At 38.0% G+C, this 18,012-nt stretch overlaps 2 protein-coding genes across 7 annotated transcripts in view; one reads left to right on the top strand and one right to left on the bottom strand.

Moving 5' to 3' along the window:
* Positions 1-7,160, bottom strand: part of RRP1B (ribosomal RNA processing 1B) — a 34,383-nt gene extending 27,223 nt beyond the window's left edge. For 2 of the 5 annotated variants that reach the window (XM_088144712.1, XM_025172991.2), the window contains exons 1-4: positions 6,872-7,160; positions 6,464-6,546; positions 3,270-3,327; positions 2,348-2,433 (exon numbers count right to left, since the gene is read on the bottom strand). In XM_088144712.1, coding sequence (XP_088000838.1) covers positions 2,348-2,433; positions 3,270-3,327; positions 6,464-6,546; positions 6,872-7,133 — 489 coding nt within the window. In that variant the 5' untranslated portion in view covers positions 7,134-7,160. The remainder of the gene's footprint in view (positions 1-2,347; positions 2,434-3,269; positions 3,328-6,463; positions 6,547-6,871) is intronic. The other 3 variants (XM_088144713.1, XM_007437925.4, XM_007437924.3) reach the window with 2 other exon arrangements.
* HSF2BP (heat shock transcription factor 2 binding protein) overlaps positions 1-18,012 on the top strand; it is a 124,102-nt gene that overhangs the window by 31,501 nt on the left and 74,589 nt on the right. Inside the window, exons 1-2 of one of the 2 annotated variants that reach the window (XM_007437926.2) lie at positions 14,801-15,104; positions 16,501-16,604. The exons of the other annotated variant lie outside the window; for it this stretch is intronic. Coding sequence (XP_007437988.2) covers positions 14,918-15,104; positions 16,501-16,604 — 291 coding nt within the window. The 5' untranslated portion in view covers positions 14,801-14,917. Of the gene's footprint in view, positions 1-14,800; positions 15,105-16,500; positions 16,605-18,012 lie in introns of those variants that run through there. 2 annotated transcript variants of the gene reach the window in all.

Below are 18,012 nucleotides of genomic sequence, written 5' to 3'. Positions count from 1 at the left end.
AAATGGCTTAGTAGATGTAATCATAAAAACCAAGCTAAAGTGCATTTCAACTGTTTCCTTCTATAAATATCATGAAAATCTATGAACTGACTAGGCCAGTTTTCCCAAATCTTCCAGATGCATTGGACTATAATTCCTATCATCTCAACAACAAGCACAGCTGCTGGGCAGTTAAATGAACTTTTGCAGTTCTTAACTAATATAGATCAGATTTAGCATTTGTTTAGGAAACAACAGAGTTCCCATTAGCCTGACTTGGTAAATAACTTGTTATTTACAAAGCAATAAGCCTGCAATAATTCTTTATTGTATTACAGTACTCTGAAATAGATATTAAAGAATGAAGACATGGATTAATAATACATATGAACATCCATGGAAGATCATGTATCACATTTCTGAAGATTTAAAATTAGAATTCAACAAATGTTATTCATGTCTCCTGGACACCTATGTAAGTTGATAGGAAGAAATTGGTGGCTTCATTAAGTATGTAAACCTTATTATGGCCTTAGAGCAGGCAGCTTTAGATAACTGTTGGAAATGAAATATTTAAAATGCAAAATCATTCATATGATGTGATTGTATACTAATATTAATTTGATTTGGGAAAACTTCTTAGTTTTTGTAGCTTATGTTCTTTCAAACAATAGGTCAAAACTGGAAAGATACAGAAGTGCAATGGAAATGGATGTTGTTTGCTTATATGATTACTAAACAAAAACCAGGTGCTAGAGAAGATTGGTCATTCCCTATCAATTAAATACAGGTAGTCCTCAGGTTATGATGGCAATTGGGACTGGTATTGCCATCACTGAGCGATGCGGTCGTAAAATGTGATGTCACATGACTGCATCACTTAGTGGCAATCCCAGCAGTTCCCGTTGCAGTCGTAACTGTGATGGACTGGAATGGTGGGAGGGGAGTAAAGAATATGCTCTCATCTCCAGAGGAGCGAGGAAGAGATAAGTGGAGGAGACTGGCACCTCCCTAAGAAATTCCATTGGTGTGAACTGGCTGGGCCTGGGAACTGGTTTCATTCTGGGAAGATTCTTGTTAAGGGGTTGTAGCTAATAAACCTTGCTGGATTGATTCTACATGGTCTCCTGGAGTTTCTTGGGCTAGGCCCGACAGTAACCCCAGTGCTGCACAGGTTGTTAAGTGGGAAGAGGTGGGAGTCCCAGGCAAAGAATGTTGGGGAGAGCGTGGGTACCATGAGCCAGTGCTAGGCAGCGTGGATGGGCCAGCAGGGGCTGTGGGCAGGCACTAGGGAGCACGGGTTGGCTGGCAGGGGCAGATGTGTGCACGCTACGGAGTGCTGGTGGGTGGGGAGGTGCTACAGAGCATGAGATCTTTGGGATCTCGTGGGGCTTGAGGAAAAAAAATGGCAGGAGTGACTTATGACCTTCCCTGCCAGCTTCCCCATTGACTTTTTATTTATTTATGTATTTATATATCAAATTTGTCACTGCCCCTCTCATTAAAAAGTGGTTTTACAGAAAAGATAAAATTAATTAAAAATACAATATAAGAGTAGTCCTAAATAAATAAGTATATTCCAAGGATTGATGGTAACTATCAAGTTTTAGGTTCAGGGAATGTCATCAGGGCACCAGCCACCCCCAGGGTTGGTTAAAACTCTTATTGCTCCATGCAAGCTGGCAGAGCCAGGTCTTTAGTCCTTTCCAGAAAGTCGGGAGGGTAGGGGCCTGCCGCACCTCTGGGGGGAGAATATTCCAGAGGGCGGGGGCAACGGCAGAGAAGGCTCTCCTCCTGGGCCCCGCCAGCCAACATTCTCTCGCTGACGGGGTCTGCAACATGCCTTCTCTGCCTGACCGGATGGGATGAGTCGATGTGATGGGGTGAGTCGGTCCCTCAGGTAGCCTGGACCCATGCCATGTGTGTATGTGTATGTGTGTGTGTGTGTGTGTGTGTATATATATATATATATGTATGTATGTATGTATATATAGATTTTTTAAAAATGTCAGTAATGTTACATTAATTTTATATGCAGTATACATTAATTATTCGAGTAACTAAATAAAATAATGGATTAAGATTAATAATGTGCGCTTACTATGATTTACAAGTTATTTTCAAACAAATTTCCTTTTGCTTAGGAAGGTTTTTTTTTAATAAGAATATGAACATATGGCAATAGCACACCTTACATTATTTAAATGAGAAAATGATGGCATTGAAAATAAATGTTAATTTGTTATATTACCAATCCCATTTTCGAAAGTAAAACTTTTGTTGTGGAACAATAAATCTCTTGACATTTTCTATGCCCACTCTTTCTCAAGGAACTGCCTTTAAAAAGGGAAGAAAAATTTAACTTTACCATGTAAAATTTATCTAGCCGCAATTGGTCTAATCCATTCCATTCACGATTCATGGTTTGCCAGAAAGTCTGTATGAACAAGTGCCCTGTTTTTGAGAAACCAGTATAATGTTTAAGTTCCATATTAGTTGTACTTTTTTTTAAAAAAATTTACAAATAGTTCTTCTCCAATATTTTCAGTCACTTTTCATATATCATGGAAAAACTAATCTTTAAGATTCCCAGCAGCAGACACACCAAGGGAAGTGAAGCCCTGGGTATCCATAGCCTGCTTTAAGGAAGAAGTGGGGATTCCCCATGGGTGATAAAGTAAGGAGGGGGAGAACAGAGTGCAATAGCATCCTCCTATCCATATTTCCCAGGAACTTATATTCAGAGATGCATTGCCTCTCATACTGGCAGCAATATAAAGTTATTTATTTATTTATTAATCAAATTTATACACCCATCTCATGTATAAGTGACTCTAGGCAGCTTACAAATAAAAAAGTGATAAAAAGCGATAAAAATCTTTACAAAAATATACAAAAGCTAAAAGACGGAGAGAGTGTCCTCAAACCAATGGATATTTTGACTTAAGTTATCTAAACCCTTTTTAAAACCATTCAAATTTGGGGCTTTTTTGCTACTTCTTTCCAGACTATAAAGCTATATAGAATTTCAATTCTGTTGCCATTTAACCCTTCATATTATTACTAATATGCAGGCCTGCAGTAAATGCCAGCTTGCTATACTCTGCTCCAGAATGATATGTGTAGAAATATGATTGCTGCTGTTGCTGTTTAAGAAAACTGATGTGCCTACAGGAAATAAACTTCAGGCTCCAAAATCTGACTCTTCCTTGCACTGTTCCTACATGTGCAATACAAAGCCTTGGCTACAAGCTCCAGAATATAAAAGAAAGAAATATAAAGAGACTTACGAGTATCCATATTCTCGATTAAATGGATTAGCTGTGATATATTATTTGACAACTCCTCCTAGAAATTTAGAATTTTGTTTAGTATGCAACGTCACAAAAGTAGATTCCTATCAATATTCAGAAAGGCTGAATATTGCTCTCTGACCTTCCCTAAATACAGAAAACTGTTTGATGATTGACATAATATAAGCACCAATACAATTTTAGCTTGATTAAGTTCCTCTGTCATAGTTAAACATAAAGGCACTCTGACACTGAAGACAGAACAAGCACTCATAACTGTGTACAGAGGTTTCTTAGCTCCAACAGCCTGATATGTGATCATGAGACTCTTAAGTTATAATTCTGTGGACAAGCCTTGAGAGTCAGTTTATATTTCCGATTTCAGTATACCAGAATATTAATCTACCAAAATGGTTAATTACTTTAAAAGCTGATAATCAATTAGTATAGAATAAACAATTTGTTATACAGCTGCAAATATGAGGAGGTTCACCAGTTAATTTCTGAGTATAGTCAGAAAATAACCCCTAAAAATAAAAACAAAAATGAATGTAATAGCTTAAATTTATGAACCATACATATAATGGTTCCCCAGCAGAGGGCCTTCCCAAATTTGTGCTAGCTATGTTGGCTGGGATGATACGAACTGCTGCCTAAACAAAACTGAAAAGTATTAGGTTGGGAAAAGCTGACATAAGCTTGGCATGTCTCAACACAAATACCATCTCAAGTATGAATTCACTGCCTTGGCATAAAGAATTTTGTCTATTTCAGCCTCGTTCCTGTAGAAGTAAAAGGAAAATTTGGGGGCAATAGTCAAAATACCTATTATTGAACCCATCAATACTATTGCTGCCTGGAATTCCAAAGAGTAGGTAGCATACAATGCAGGTAAATTATTATGAATACCAATGAATATGTGTTTCCCTTACGTCTATAAATGAGTAACAGATGAGCATGTATATTATACAGTATACTAATACCAGATTTAATATAGCTGTGTGAGGAAAATACATCTTTGGGTGAAAGAAGCAAGTTTTTAGAGGCCTCAGATGAATGGGATCGCATTAATAAAATTGAAATATAAAAGATATGTGCAGCACCCTTGAAGCTGGCGGGAACTAGGCTAGTTGTAAAAAGCCTTATCACAAACATCCCTGTATACCAAGGCATCTGTCTTGAAGGAGGATGCATTTTTCCTGGCATTTGGCACCTTGAACTAATTTGTTTCTTCTTCTTTGTGATACTATTATTTTCCTTGAAGACAGTAGACAGACAAGAGGCAGAAAGTAACTTGAGAAGTATTGCTTATTTAGGTATGCCTGCATCATCATATGAATATGTAAGTGTATGCGTTCTTTTTCCCTTCCTCTTCTTGTAGAAGTGTATAAATATCAGGGTATCTATTTTTCCTATAGGAGAGTGTCTCCCACTGACCCTTGGTGGGTCCCCTCCAGTGCGCACTGTCTAATAAAAACTGCAATGAAACCTTGATTATTTTGTATTTGAGTCTTGTGTTTTGATTCCACAGCTGCATTAAGCTAGCTGTAAAATTTTGAACAAAAAGCTTTTATAAAGCAACAAAGATTCATTGACTTCTTGCTTCCCCCTGGTTTCCCATAATAATAAAAAGAGTATCATACAACACAGTGTTAAAAAGTAAATTCCATAACCGTGTATTTAAAAAAAACTCAGAAATCCTAAACTGGGAATAACCAAGAGGACGCCAGTAATTACCAGTATCAATGCCTGGAAAGATGTCAGAACAGATAATAAAGTAGGCCATTTATATGCATTGTGACTGTTAACAGTCAGCATGGCGTTGTCAAAAATAGGTCATGTGAGACAAATCTTTCTTTGACAACTATTTTAACGGACAAGGGGAATGCTGTGGATATAACATGCAGTCTAGTTCAATTTCAGCAAAACTTTTGACAAGGGTCCATATGAAATTCTTATCAAAAACTGTTGAGATGTGGTTTGGGTGATACAACTGGCTGGCTAAATGCACTCAGAGTGTCAGTATTACTGACTGCATTGAGTTAGAGAGAAGTAATTAGTGGGGTTCTGCAGAGATCTGTCCTGACCCCAGTATAGTCACATATTTATTAAAGATCTGAATAACTGCACTGATGGGCTACTTAGCAAGTTTTCACAAAATAACACAAAATCGGGAGATCTGACAAAAACCCAGAATGACAGAATGAAACTGCAAAATAATCTGGAGAGGTTGGAAGACTAGTCTGAGAGGAACATGATATTCCCTCAACAAGAAGTGATGTAAGATACAGTATTACATTTAGTAAGGAAAAAATAAAAGGCACGCACTGAGTTGACAACAAGCTATGAGCCAGTAGTGTAAAGCAACTGCTAGAAGCAATGACACAGTTTTGGGCTGCATCAGAAGAAATACTGTATCCAAGATGTGTGAAGTCTTTATTCCCCTCTACTTTGCACTGGTGACACCACACCTGGAGTGCTGTGTATGATTCTAGGCACCATATTTCTAGAAGGATATTGACAGGTTAGAACAGGTTTAGAGGAGGGCAACAAAAGTGATACAGGGACTTGAGGACATGTCCTACGAGGACAGACTGAAGGAACTTGGGACATTCAGCCTGGAGAAAAGAAGACTAAGAGATGGTATCAAGGTTCAGATAAGTAAAAGAGTAAGTTTTCCATTCCACAGAAATTAGGATCAGTAATGGATATAAATTGCAGCTCCTTTGTTTAAATATAAGGGACATTTTCCTGCTAGTAAGATCTGTACTAGATGTACAATGGAGTAGTCAATGTATGGGGGTTGAAGGTTCTCCATCTCTAAGGCTTTCAAGAAGCTGGACCGTCATGTCTCATGGATGGTTTAACTTTAATTAGCTTCCCTGTACATTGAAGAGGGTTGGACTAGATCAGGAGTTCGTAATCTTTTTGCGCCATGGACCCCTCTGAGAGTCTGGTGAAATCTATGGAAACCAATTATGCTCAAGTACAGTTATCAAAATATTAAAACTAACAATTATGTAATATAGTAATATATATGAAAATAAAATTGTATTTTTTTCCCATCTAAGTTCACAGATGCCATGAAATGCATCCATGGACCCTCAAAGGGATTGTGGACCTGCCAGCTAAGAACCCCTGGACTAGATGATCCCCATGGTCCTTTTCAACTCCATAATTCTATGACATACCTGCAAGAGAGGTTTATCCTGCATCCACATACAATAAAATAGTCCTTTCCATATTTTTAACAATTCTTCTTGACTGAAGCAACCTAAAGCACAAAAGGAAACCATTATTAAAGGAAGTAAATTGAAACTTGCCCTGCAACTGCTTATATGACAGAAAATACACACTTATTAGCCGAGAACTATGTAAGATTAAGTGCAATCATACAAATATCCATTTGTCATATTTTGCCCGTTAAAATATATCAGGTATGTCACTTATTATTCATATATACATCATCCTAAAGCCCATCTTTCGCTTCTATAGCTTTGGAGAGGGTCCTTCCCGTGCCTATCTATAACACGTGTATTTTCGTCTTTACCGCTGGCCTGGTACGATGTTTTGTCCCACGTGCTTCTTCTAAATCTTACCTTCGACACTCTGGGTCCTGAGCGTGATATAGCCACGTAGCTTTTTCAGCGCTCGATCCCGAATCCGTTTCTCGTTGGAGGCCAACCTCTGAGCAAACTGGATCTCAGGAGGCTGCACGGCAGAGAGGACAGCAGCGGGGGCCATAGTCCCCGAATGACTACGTCCTTCTTTCGGAACAGGACACGCCGCTCGGCAGGCCTTGAACTCCGACACTCTCCGGCGTCCGTAAATGACGTCACGGCCAAAGTGCGTCGCACGCATTTAAGGTAACATCAATAGTAGCCAAGAGGAAAGGAATCGGTAAAATAAGACTTACGCAATTGGCAAATCAGGAGAGGCTAAGAAACGCCCCGGAATCTGACTTACAAAGGCAGTGTCGTTTTTACACGCTGGTAATGACCTACAAATACGCAATCATTTATGCCTTGTGGTTTCCCGCCAATATTTATTTATAGGCTGCTGCTTGTATAACCAAAGCTGTTGGTGTAGCTTACAACGAAGATGAAAAGTAAAATAAAAATATATAACACAGGCGAAAAAACGTTCCCTAGTTTGATAAAATTTTCAGAAATTCTTCTTTTGTAGTTGCTTATAGCTGAATAGATTCATAATAAGACATGTGGCCCCTTGCCGGGACTGATGTTAAAATACTCTCCCTCCCCAAAATAAATAATTTGCAACAACTTTGTAATGTAATTCATCGTTAAGAACCGTATATTGGGGTGGAGATTACAGCTATTTTTTATGACCTCAGTACGTTCTGCAGTACTTAATTTTAGAGGCTGGCAGCTGGTCCATTTTGATGGCAAAGTATGGCATAGACGATATATATAAAGAGCTCACTGCATTTTGCTATCTGAGGTAAAGAAACTGATTGCTCACCTCATCCCATTTCATATAAAGGCTATGTCTGTAGGACAAGCTTAAACATGGGGTGTTCAATTACTGTATTTACCTGAAATTGACCAGAATTTAAGCAAACTGTCCTCTGCCAAAAGGTTAGGTAGAAATCTGCTATATTACCATATTGTCAGCAAAGATGAATCATATTTTAAAATTAAATTTTGGAGAAAAAATTGTATTTTTACATAAATAGTTGTAGTAGTAGCTTAATTTATTATGCACTTATAACAGCAGGACTTGTGTAGAATAAAACAAATTATACCATTTAATATAAGATAAAATAAGGAACCTCTAAACTAAAAGGTCCATCATGTATAATAATAACCTCTATACTTGAAAAGTAAAATATAAAAATGTATTTATTTTAAGTGGACTTCATATGGGCCCATGAAAAAGAAGTGGTTTTTAATGCTTTTTGATAGTGATTTGATTAAATACAGCACAGCAAACTATAAACTAGTCATATGGATTGAGTTGATATACCATAGACAAAATTTTGGAATAGAAAATTGGAATTTCCTATATTGCTCTATCAAGAACTTCAGATTTTAAAGAATGCTAGATAGTTTCTTATGGCCTAAAAGGTCAATTCTGCCAAGAAAAAGAAAAACCTTCAGGGTATATTTGACTCCTCAGAGAATGTTTAAAAATAGTTGGCTCTCATCTTTTTTTATGCTGATGATGTAATACATTTGAAGGAACTTTGGTACATATGTTATATACAGTTCATTTTTGGTTAGTTATTATTAGCATGACCCAGATTCTTCAAAGTTAATTAAGGGTTAATGATGTTAGGTGTTTGGTTAAATTATATCCTCCAAATCTGGAACTTTTCAATCTATAAAGAACTTTTGATACACTGAGCTTGGACCTTTACAGAAAAAGTGATTATGCTTTATATCCCAGAATCTTAGTGTCTTAACAAAATCTGTCAACTCTCATCCTTTGAATCAGCTCTGTACTGAATGAGAGGTAAAACCAGACAATATTTAATTAATTAATTTGTATAGCTGCCCATCTCACAAGTGTGACTCTGGGTAGCTGACAGCAATTAAAACAATAACAGAAACAGTAAAAATGTGTTGATTAATTGTTTAAAGATTGAATCATAATGTTGAAAAAAATAAAGAAATTTATATAATTGTAATAGTGTGAGATCTACCTATATTTCTCTAAATGAACCAACAGATAGCGTTTAGGTGATTTTTTTGAATTTTTAGATTTATCTAGTTACTTACAGGATTTTTTGTTTGTTTTTTAAAAAAATTTCTCCTTTAGGGATTTTTTTCCTTCTCTTGTAATTCAATATACGGGGTTTTCTTTTTTCCTCCCCCTTTTTCTGAAACAAGTCTTATATACTGTGTGTGTGTGTGTGTGTGTGTGTGTGTGTGTAATAGTAATATAGTTATATAGTATATAGTTATTTAGTGTGTGTGTGTATACACATATAACACTACAGATTACAAGTTTAATTTAAAAATTAAATTAGTCATTTGGACTGAGTTGGTATACCATACTAAAATTTGTATATAGAAACAATATAAAAACAGTTGAATCTTAATTCAAATAAGTAATAGAACAGTATCTTCTATCATGCCTGAGGACAGAGACTAACATAGAGAACATAGGGCTCATCTGCACTACCTGGTTGCCCTGATGTGACAATGTACCACTGTTTGTTGAGAATATAATGTATAACATCATCCTCAACACATATGCACACACGTTGGCTCACCGCAAAGGCATATCTTTTCTTGCTTCACTTCAAAAATGTGTTATTCAGCTTCCGCCAGCATAAGATTCTGAGTGGCCAGTCTGTGGCAAATCTATTCTAGATAATTGTAAGTGTAGGAGCTTGCCCTGCTGCTCATGATCACCTGAGGCTAATATGGGTACATACACTCTGTGTTCCCAACCACTGATTTTCAGGACCAAATATTTGCCTTTTGGCAACAGAGAGTCAGTAGGAGAGTCAGGGGTTTCCCACTGTGCCTAAAAAGCCCATTTCTCTTCCCAACTCATGAGTGCTAGGAGAAATGGGGAGAAAAAAAAAAGAGGGGAAGTAGGTCTTTTTAGTCCCAGCACTGAAAAGATACACTTACTCTCAGAGCAGCTGAAGAGATGCTTAGTTGGAACTCGGATGGAAGCAGTTCTTCAGCCCATAGAAATTCCATGGCAGCCTTACTGCAAGGTTGCTGGCTACAAAATCCCTCCCTCTCCCCATCTGAGATACTGCACCATCAAAGCTGCATGGTGCCTATACTGCATACAGTAGTACAAAAGCCTCCCCATCGCTTCAGCAAAGTGGGCCCTTGGATGCTGGGAGACTGTTGTACCTTCATTCTCCTGCCTTTCCTACCATTCTCATCCCTGTTTTATTCTTCTTTTCCCCTGTTTCTGTTGCCATGGAAGGCAGAAAAACCAAAGGGGAGAGAAGTGAGCAGGAGAGAAGTTGTGATGAATGCTTCTTTGGTGGCAGTTCACCAATCCCACCCATAAGGTCAGAAAACTAGCAGGACCAGATCCATGAGTCTTCTGCAAGTAACTGGCCCCAAAAGAGGCATTCCTCACCCCATTTCTCTCCTCCCTGAGACTTTCTATGTGCAGAATCTCCATTGCCAAAGCAGAATAGGGTCCAAACTCTTGTCAGTACTTGTAGAGAGTGAGAAAGATGACCTCTGACAGATATGGGCCAGATCTGTTACCAAAGCAGATATCGTGACTTAAGCCCAAAACAAGAAGAAGGTATGCACAAGTGACTCAGGCAGACACCTTTCTAATTCACATGAGTGTAAGGAGTGGTATGCGTATTAAAGCACAGCCAGGCCTGAAAGATTGCTGTCAGCCCCACTATGTAGACCAAAGAAATAATTCCACAAGAAGGCTAATGTTACTTTTATTAATATTGGCTATAGTACCAGAATTTTGCTTTTTGTTGTTTGGGCTCCAAGTAGGACTGGAATCCTAGCTTCTACAGCCACTTTATTTACTGTATTTTAAAGGAAAGATCAACCTATTGACCTACAGAATGGTTGCTGCCCTGTATAATAGTAAAAATAACTGACTGTTTTCCACACCTTAACACCTTTTTCCCATACACCAGAACTGGTTCATCAACAACACTGCATTTGGACTACCGAAATCTAGACAACCATTAGTTGTAGCTAAGAGAAACAGAAAACACACAACTCTTTGCTCTTGTCTAATGGTTAGTTGGTAAATAATCCTTTGGCAAAAAAAAAGAGACAGAGTAGTTGGTTTGTACAAGCGCTGCACTGACCCGCATTCTGTGTGGTGGCTGATGGCAGCTTTTCCTGCAGTTGATGTTGCATGAGATTAGAATTTCAGCTACAGAAACCACCTATCACTAACTTTACAGTGCCACGCAGCAGAGATGGGTGGAGAGTAGCACACCCAGTTCCAGACTCATTGTGGGGTGCTATGATTAGGGCCAATGTGATCCCCTCGCAGCTCTGAGATAGGAGGAAAGCACAGCAAAGCAGCTATGTGGATGAGCCCTTTGTCTATCAGAGGGCTGAGCCTACTGACTCTTTAACTACTGGGTTTGCACAATTGAACCACAAGTAGCCAACAGCACTGAGCTGAGCATATTGTGCAAACTTAGCCAGAGTGTTACTTTATGCTGTTTTGTGCAAACTCAGCCTGTAACACTAAGATGTAGTTACATTGCAGAACTGTGAAACTGGTGGTATATACAGGGTTTTTTATGACCCTGTATATAACTAAACTCCTTTAGTTAACAATGTGCTTTTTGATAGGGGATTACACTGCTGCCTTCAAAGTGTTATTCTTTTAGCTTCATTTTTGGAGGGAATGACGGTTCAACATAGCTGAAACACGCCTAATTTGAAAGGTCTGTATTACCTTAAAAGATGCTGGTTTCAGCAAAGAAAAATATAGTTACACATTGAGCTTGACATGTTCTCACGGGGTTACATTTAGTTATCACCTCTCCAAAACTAGGAGACCGAGACCGAACCAAATCGGTGATCAGGAGTAAAGCTTTACTGTAGGGTTACCAATTCCAACTTCCAACGCAGGAGTCTGACTTTCTACCATCGAGACAAGAATATAGAGCAGCAAAAGGGTTATAATGCCCAGAGACTTTCGAGAGTTCCCCCGCCACAAGATGAGTGTCACGTGGCTGCGGAGCGAGGCTGAAAAGAGAGGGCGTTCTCTGCCCCTCGTCTGCTGGGATGAAGCGCGGGAGCGCAGGCAGCCCGGGCCGCTCAGGAGACGGACAGCAGGTAGTGGAAGGCAATGCCCTTATTTTCCCCGCGAGGTTCTCGATCCTACGCTCGAAATTAGCCTTTTCCCTTCAGTTAGGGGGAGGCGGCAGGGGGGAAGCAGTGTTTCTTCCCCCCCGAATCAGCAGATTTAGGCGGTAATAAAAACTGGGCTCCTGCCTCCAAGGAACCGGCCGTGAGGCGCGTTTCTCTCTCTTCAATTTCTCTGCATTCAGAGGCGGGCATCCCGCATGAATATGGATACACCGTGAGTTCTCACAAGACCCTAAGGTGGTTATTGACAGGACCGTGCGTTGTGCGAACTCAGGTTAATTTAGTCAGCCGATATAATTGTTGACTCCTGAGGCACTTAAGAATGATTTTGCATTAACTGATGTGTATTTTAAGGATATAGTTTTAAGCGTGTCTGCTTAGAAATTTATTAAAGAGCATTTCAAATAAAAATACCTAGGGTGGTATGTAAAATAATTTATTACACCATTTTTCAATACCAATAATATACAATTTTCTGAAATGTAACAGGAATGTACCAGACACATTTTTATGGTAGATCTAGCTGTTTCACAGTTCCCTACATTTCCTACATGGAAGATGAGTGCTTGTATGGTAGGTTGCTGTGGCTGCATTTACAGTGGGGCAAAAAAGTATTTAGTCAGCCACCAATTGTGCAAGTTCTCCCACTTAAAAAGATGAGAGAGGCCTGTAATTTTCATCATAGGTATACCTCAACTATGAGAGACAAAATGGGGGGGGGGCATCCAGAAAATCACATTGTCTGATTTTTAAAGAATTTATTTGCAAATCATGGTGGAAAATAAGTATTTGGTCACCTACAAACAAGCAAGATGTCTGGCTCTCACAGACCTGTAAATACTTCTTTAAGAGGCTCCTCTGTCCTCCACTCGTTACCTGTAGTAATGGCACCTGTTTGACCTTGTTATCAGTATAAAAGACACCTGTCCATAACCTCAAACAGTCACACTCCAAACTCCACTATGGCCAAGACCAAAGAGCTGTTGAAGGACACCAGAAACAAAATTGTAGACCTGCACCAGGCTGGGAAGACTGAATCTGCAATAGGCAAGCAGCTTGGTGTGAAGAAATCAACTGTGGGAGCAATAATTAGAAAATGGAAGACATACAAGACCACTGATGATCTCCCTTGATCTGGGGCTCCACGTAAGATCTCACCCTGTGGGGTCAAAATGATCACAAGAATGGTGAGCAAAAATCCCAGAACCACATGGGGGACCTAGTGAATGACCTGCAGAGAGCTGGGACCAAAGTAACAAAGGCTACCATCAGTAACACACTACGCTGCCAGGGACTCAAATCCTGCAGTGCCAGACGTGTCCCCCTGCTTAAGCCAGTACATGTCCAGGCCTGTCTGAAGTTTGCTAGAGAGCATTTGGATGATCCAGAAGAGGATTGGGAGAATGTCATATGGTCAGATGAAACCAAAGTAGAATGTTTTGGTCTAAACTCAACTCATTGTGTTTGGAGGAGAGACAATGCTGAGTTGCATCCAAAGAACACCATACCTACTGTGAAGCATGGGGGTGGAAACATCATGCTTTGGGGCTGTTTTTCTGCAAAGGGACCAGGACGACTGATCCGTGTAAAGGAAAGAATGAATGGGGCCATGTATCGTGAGATTTTGAGTGAACACCTCCTTCCATCAGCAAGGGCATTGAAGATGAAACGTGGCTGGGTCTTTCAGCATGACAATGATCCCAAACACACCACCCGGGCAACGAAGGAGTGGCTTCGTAAGAAGCATTTCAAGGTCCTGGAGTGGCCTAGCCAGTCTCCAGATCTCAACCCCATGGAAAACCTTTGGAGGGAGTTGAAAGTCCGTGTTGCCCAGTGACAGCCCCAAAACATCACTGCTCTAGAGGAGATCTGCATAGAGGAATGGGCCAAAATACCAGCAACAGTGTGAAAACCTTGTGAAGACTTACAGAAAACGTTTGACCTCTGTCATTGCCAACAAAGGATATAAAACAAAGTATTGAGATGAACTTTTGATATTGACCAAATACTTATTTTCTACCACGATTTGCAAATAAATTCTTTAAAAATCAGACAATGTGATTTTCTGGATTTCCCCCCCCCCATTTTGTCTCTCATAGTTGAGGTATACCTATGATGAAAATTACAGGCCTCTCTCATCTTTTTAAGTGGGAGAACTTGCACAATTGGTGGCTGACTAAATACTTTTTTGCACCACTGTATATATACAGCTATAGTGAACACATTTTGGCCCCATCACAAAGATAATCAGTAACTTTTTCACTGTTTTTAATGAATGACAGCTTAGAAGATAATTAATTGGTTTCTTAACTATTGTTTATTGAAATAATTAAGTTACAAATGTAGTTTATTAAGTTGGTTTGTTTTCAGTAAGTTATAGTTAAGGAAAACTAGAGCATGAATGTAATGTTAAATTGCAGTTAATTGAAAACGGAAGTTAAAGTTGTCAGTCTTTTCCTTGTAGCTAGAAGAGGAACAGGGAGCAATTAGCCTTAGGTTTATATATGTAAAGCTAACTCATACTTCAGCACTGTATCCTGTATAGTAGGTTTCTCATTAGATGAATGCTTCTTTCTAGCTAAAATAAATATATATGCTACAGTTAACCTGCCTATACGGAATTTATGCAAGGATGTTATGTTGATTTCTCAATGTCCTTTTTTACCTAATGGTATAATTCTTATCTTTCATTTGTTCTTTTATATGCTGTAATTTAATACTTCTGAAGTTTATAAACCGAAACAATATATAGAAACTATGGTTTAACATAGCCCCAAATGGAATAACAAAGAGAAAATTGTGTTTGTTGTTAAAGTAATGTGTTGAATAGCAGAGAGAAAAATGAAGGAGAGGAAAAAGATTTTTGTTCTGTTGCAGAAAACTGAGATAGAAGCTGAATTTGTTATGGTCAAAAAGAAAGCTTTGGAAAGGTTGACAACTGAAGTAATGCAATTGCATGACATTCTACCCAAAGTATTGAATAATGATATCTTAGAAAGCTTTCAGAAACTGGATGCCCTTGAAACAAGTAAGTTTTCCTGTATTAACCACAGTTAATTCATAGAATAGCATTGAATATTCTTTGAAAGCAAGACAATTGTTAATATTATTTGTTAGGTTATATTCTGCCTTTTGTTTAGGAACTCAAGGCAGGAATACAGTATAGATATTTAAATATGAAAATGTGTAACTCACACTTAAGGGCCCTACCTTTTTTCTTCCAAAAAAAAAAATCAAGGTGCAGAAGTGAAGTAATGTGAGATAATGGGATGACACTTTTCTTGCCCAATAGTCTCCTACTTCATATCAAGTTGAAAAATGGAAATCATTTGGAATGGAGAAATGGCAGATAGGAAGAGTATTAAGAATATTCCTGCTGCTTCTTTGCTCCCTACTAAATTATCTTTTTTTTTTTATGACAAACTAAAATTCTAGCTTTACAACTTGTATTATGTTTTCCATTGGTGACATGTGGAAGCAATCAACATAATACAGAGATAAAGCCCTTAAAACTTTAATTTAAAGGGGAGCTGTAGAATTGTTTCTTCTGCCTCACTCTTGATCATAACTGATCCAATCACTTTAGGCCCAGTGCTACTGTTTTTCATATTCTTGCTGTTTCTGAGAGAAAGAGGAAGAGACATGATTGCCTGCTGGCCATCTGAGTCAAATATGATGACATTATGAGTTCAGGCTGGTAACAGTCTGGAACTTGTGCTGGGCTCTGGTTATCCTGTTCTCACAGGACCTGTCAGCTGTTATTTTCCTGGTGCTATTCTTTGTGTTTGAGAGCATATTAAGAAAAACTTAAGGTTCCAGTTCTTTGCTTTTCCACTTTTTTTTAATAGAACTAAGGTTTTTGTAGCAGAGCAGTGGGTGAGATGTAAGAAAATGAAAGGTTGAAAACCAGTGAAATAGAGGTCTACCTTCGGTTTTTGTTTATTTATTTAGCAGATGTATATACATACAGGGTATCTGCTGCATACTGAATAGGTGACTTTTCAGTCAAGGCTTGAAAATCTCTAAGATCCATTACATTATCAGGTAGACTGTTTCTTAGTCAAAAAGCTTATACAAATTGAGTTCTTACTAAAGGTTAAGAAAAATGTCCTTTTTTATAAGTTGAGCTTATTCGTTTAAATGATATTCACAACAAGAAAATAAAATCGCTTTGTCCTATATATGATTGGTCTTCAAATATTTCAAGATGTCTGTCATATTGCCTTACTGTCATCTCTTAAGGCTAAACATACCAAACTTCTTCAACCTGTCCTTGAAGGATTTGATCTTCAAGCTTTTCACCACATTTGTCACTTTCTTCTAGATATTTATTACGATGTGCTGTTTCGTTGCTGTTTAAGTGGTAGTATTTTGAATGACTTGATTTGTTTTGCATTATTTTGCTTGTGGTCCTCCATTTTTAGTTGTAGAAAAGAAAGGTAATGAATTGGAACAATTGAGAATGGATTGTGAACACTATAAAGCTCGCTTGGAAGCAGCCCAAACAGATTGTGTGAGAGAGAGAAAGGTAAAGGAGGATTTTCATTCATTACGCAGTTCATATATATATATTTTTAAAAGCACCATTAAATTTACCTCTCCTCTAGGAGCTTAATGTGGCTTATGTGCTTTCCCTTTTATCCATAAAATGGCAACAGGGTTGGTGGGGTTGAGAATGACTGGCCCAATCTCAGCCAGAGAGTTTTCATGGCTGATGGTGGACTTGAACACGGGTCTCCTTTGTCCTAGACCAATACATTAATCGCTATACTACATTGGCTCTTGGCAAATAAGGTTAAGAGTTCAGTCTTAATTAGACTTTTACTCTGCAATTCTGTATTTGTTTTCTTGAGAATGATGCCTTTTAGAAATCAGAATATATGTCTGAATAGACATGAATAGGGTAATACTATGTGAAACAATATGTGGTAACATTTTGCTAGCTCATAGGATTGCTCTTTTAATAAGCTGAAATATGCTTATTATTGCCGGATTATCATGACAATCAAATAATTATTCAAAGATTTCTTCTATTAGGGAACATTAATATGTAATATACAACTAAAGGTAATTCTACTAGATAATTTCTTGAACTAGATAAGATACCTTTTTTTGTAGCATTATTGTTCTGTCTTCTCTTGTTGTATAGAGGTTGTAGACTTAAGATGCAAATCCTATGTACATGTATTTCTAAGTAAGTCCAGTTGAACCCAATTTGAAAAAGGTGACAGACACCAAATATCAATGTTATACTTTATTCCTTTTCCACAAGATACTACTGCCTATAGTTATAACAGCCTTCATCAACCTAATGCCTTTGGATATGTTGATCTACAAATTTAATTATTTCCAGGTAGCATGGCCAATGGGAAAGAGTGATCTAAAATGTCAGAAGTTCTCAGATGTTCTTGCATACTTACCTTTTGCATGTGAATCAAACAGAATAAATTGACCGTTCTTTATTGAATCTTCCCAAAATAGTGATATCAGAGACAAGACTGCCCATTTCTCTAGGAAGACAATGCATTGATGCAGGAAAAAAAAATCCTTGGCTTAAGTCACTTACAAAGAGAGCAAAACCTTTTTTCCTTTTTCTGTTAACTTTTTTGTAGTAGTGATGTATAAACTGTGGAAAGAAGTTGAAGAATTGCTGATATACATATTGAAGGCTTCTCCATATGTAAAACAACAGACACAGTACAGCTATATAAAATAAATTTTGAAGTAATCACAAACAGAATAATGAATTTCAAGTTTACATTGCCTTTCTTTAGATGTCATAAAAGATCCAAACTATAAGTCTCATTTTAGTATATTGCCTTTGTTTTATTTTTTGTATCCTAACTGGATATGATAATTGATTTATCTGCATGCCTGCTGGGTTCATGTAGGGTGGTGGAAATCTATTTTTATTATTTAAAAGTACTTACAGGTGA

Source organism: Python bivittatus, unplaced genomic scaffold, assembly GCF_059951505.1.
Source record: "Python bivittatus isolate LINGU-HERP-01145 unplaced genomic scaffold, Pbiv_v1 ctg000350_np1212, whole genome shotgun sequence".
Lineage (NCBI taxonomy): Eukaryota > Metazoa > Chordata > Lepidosauria > Squamata > Pythonidae > Python > Python bivittatus.
The sequence above is the reverse complement of the archived record's forward strand: the minus strand, read 5'-3'. Positions and strand labels throughout refer to the sequence as shown.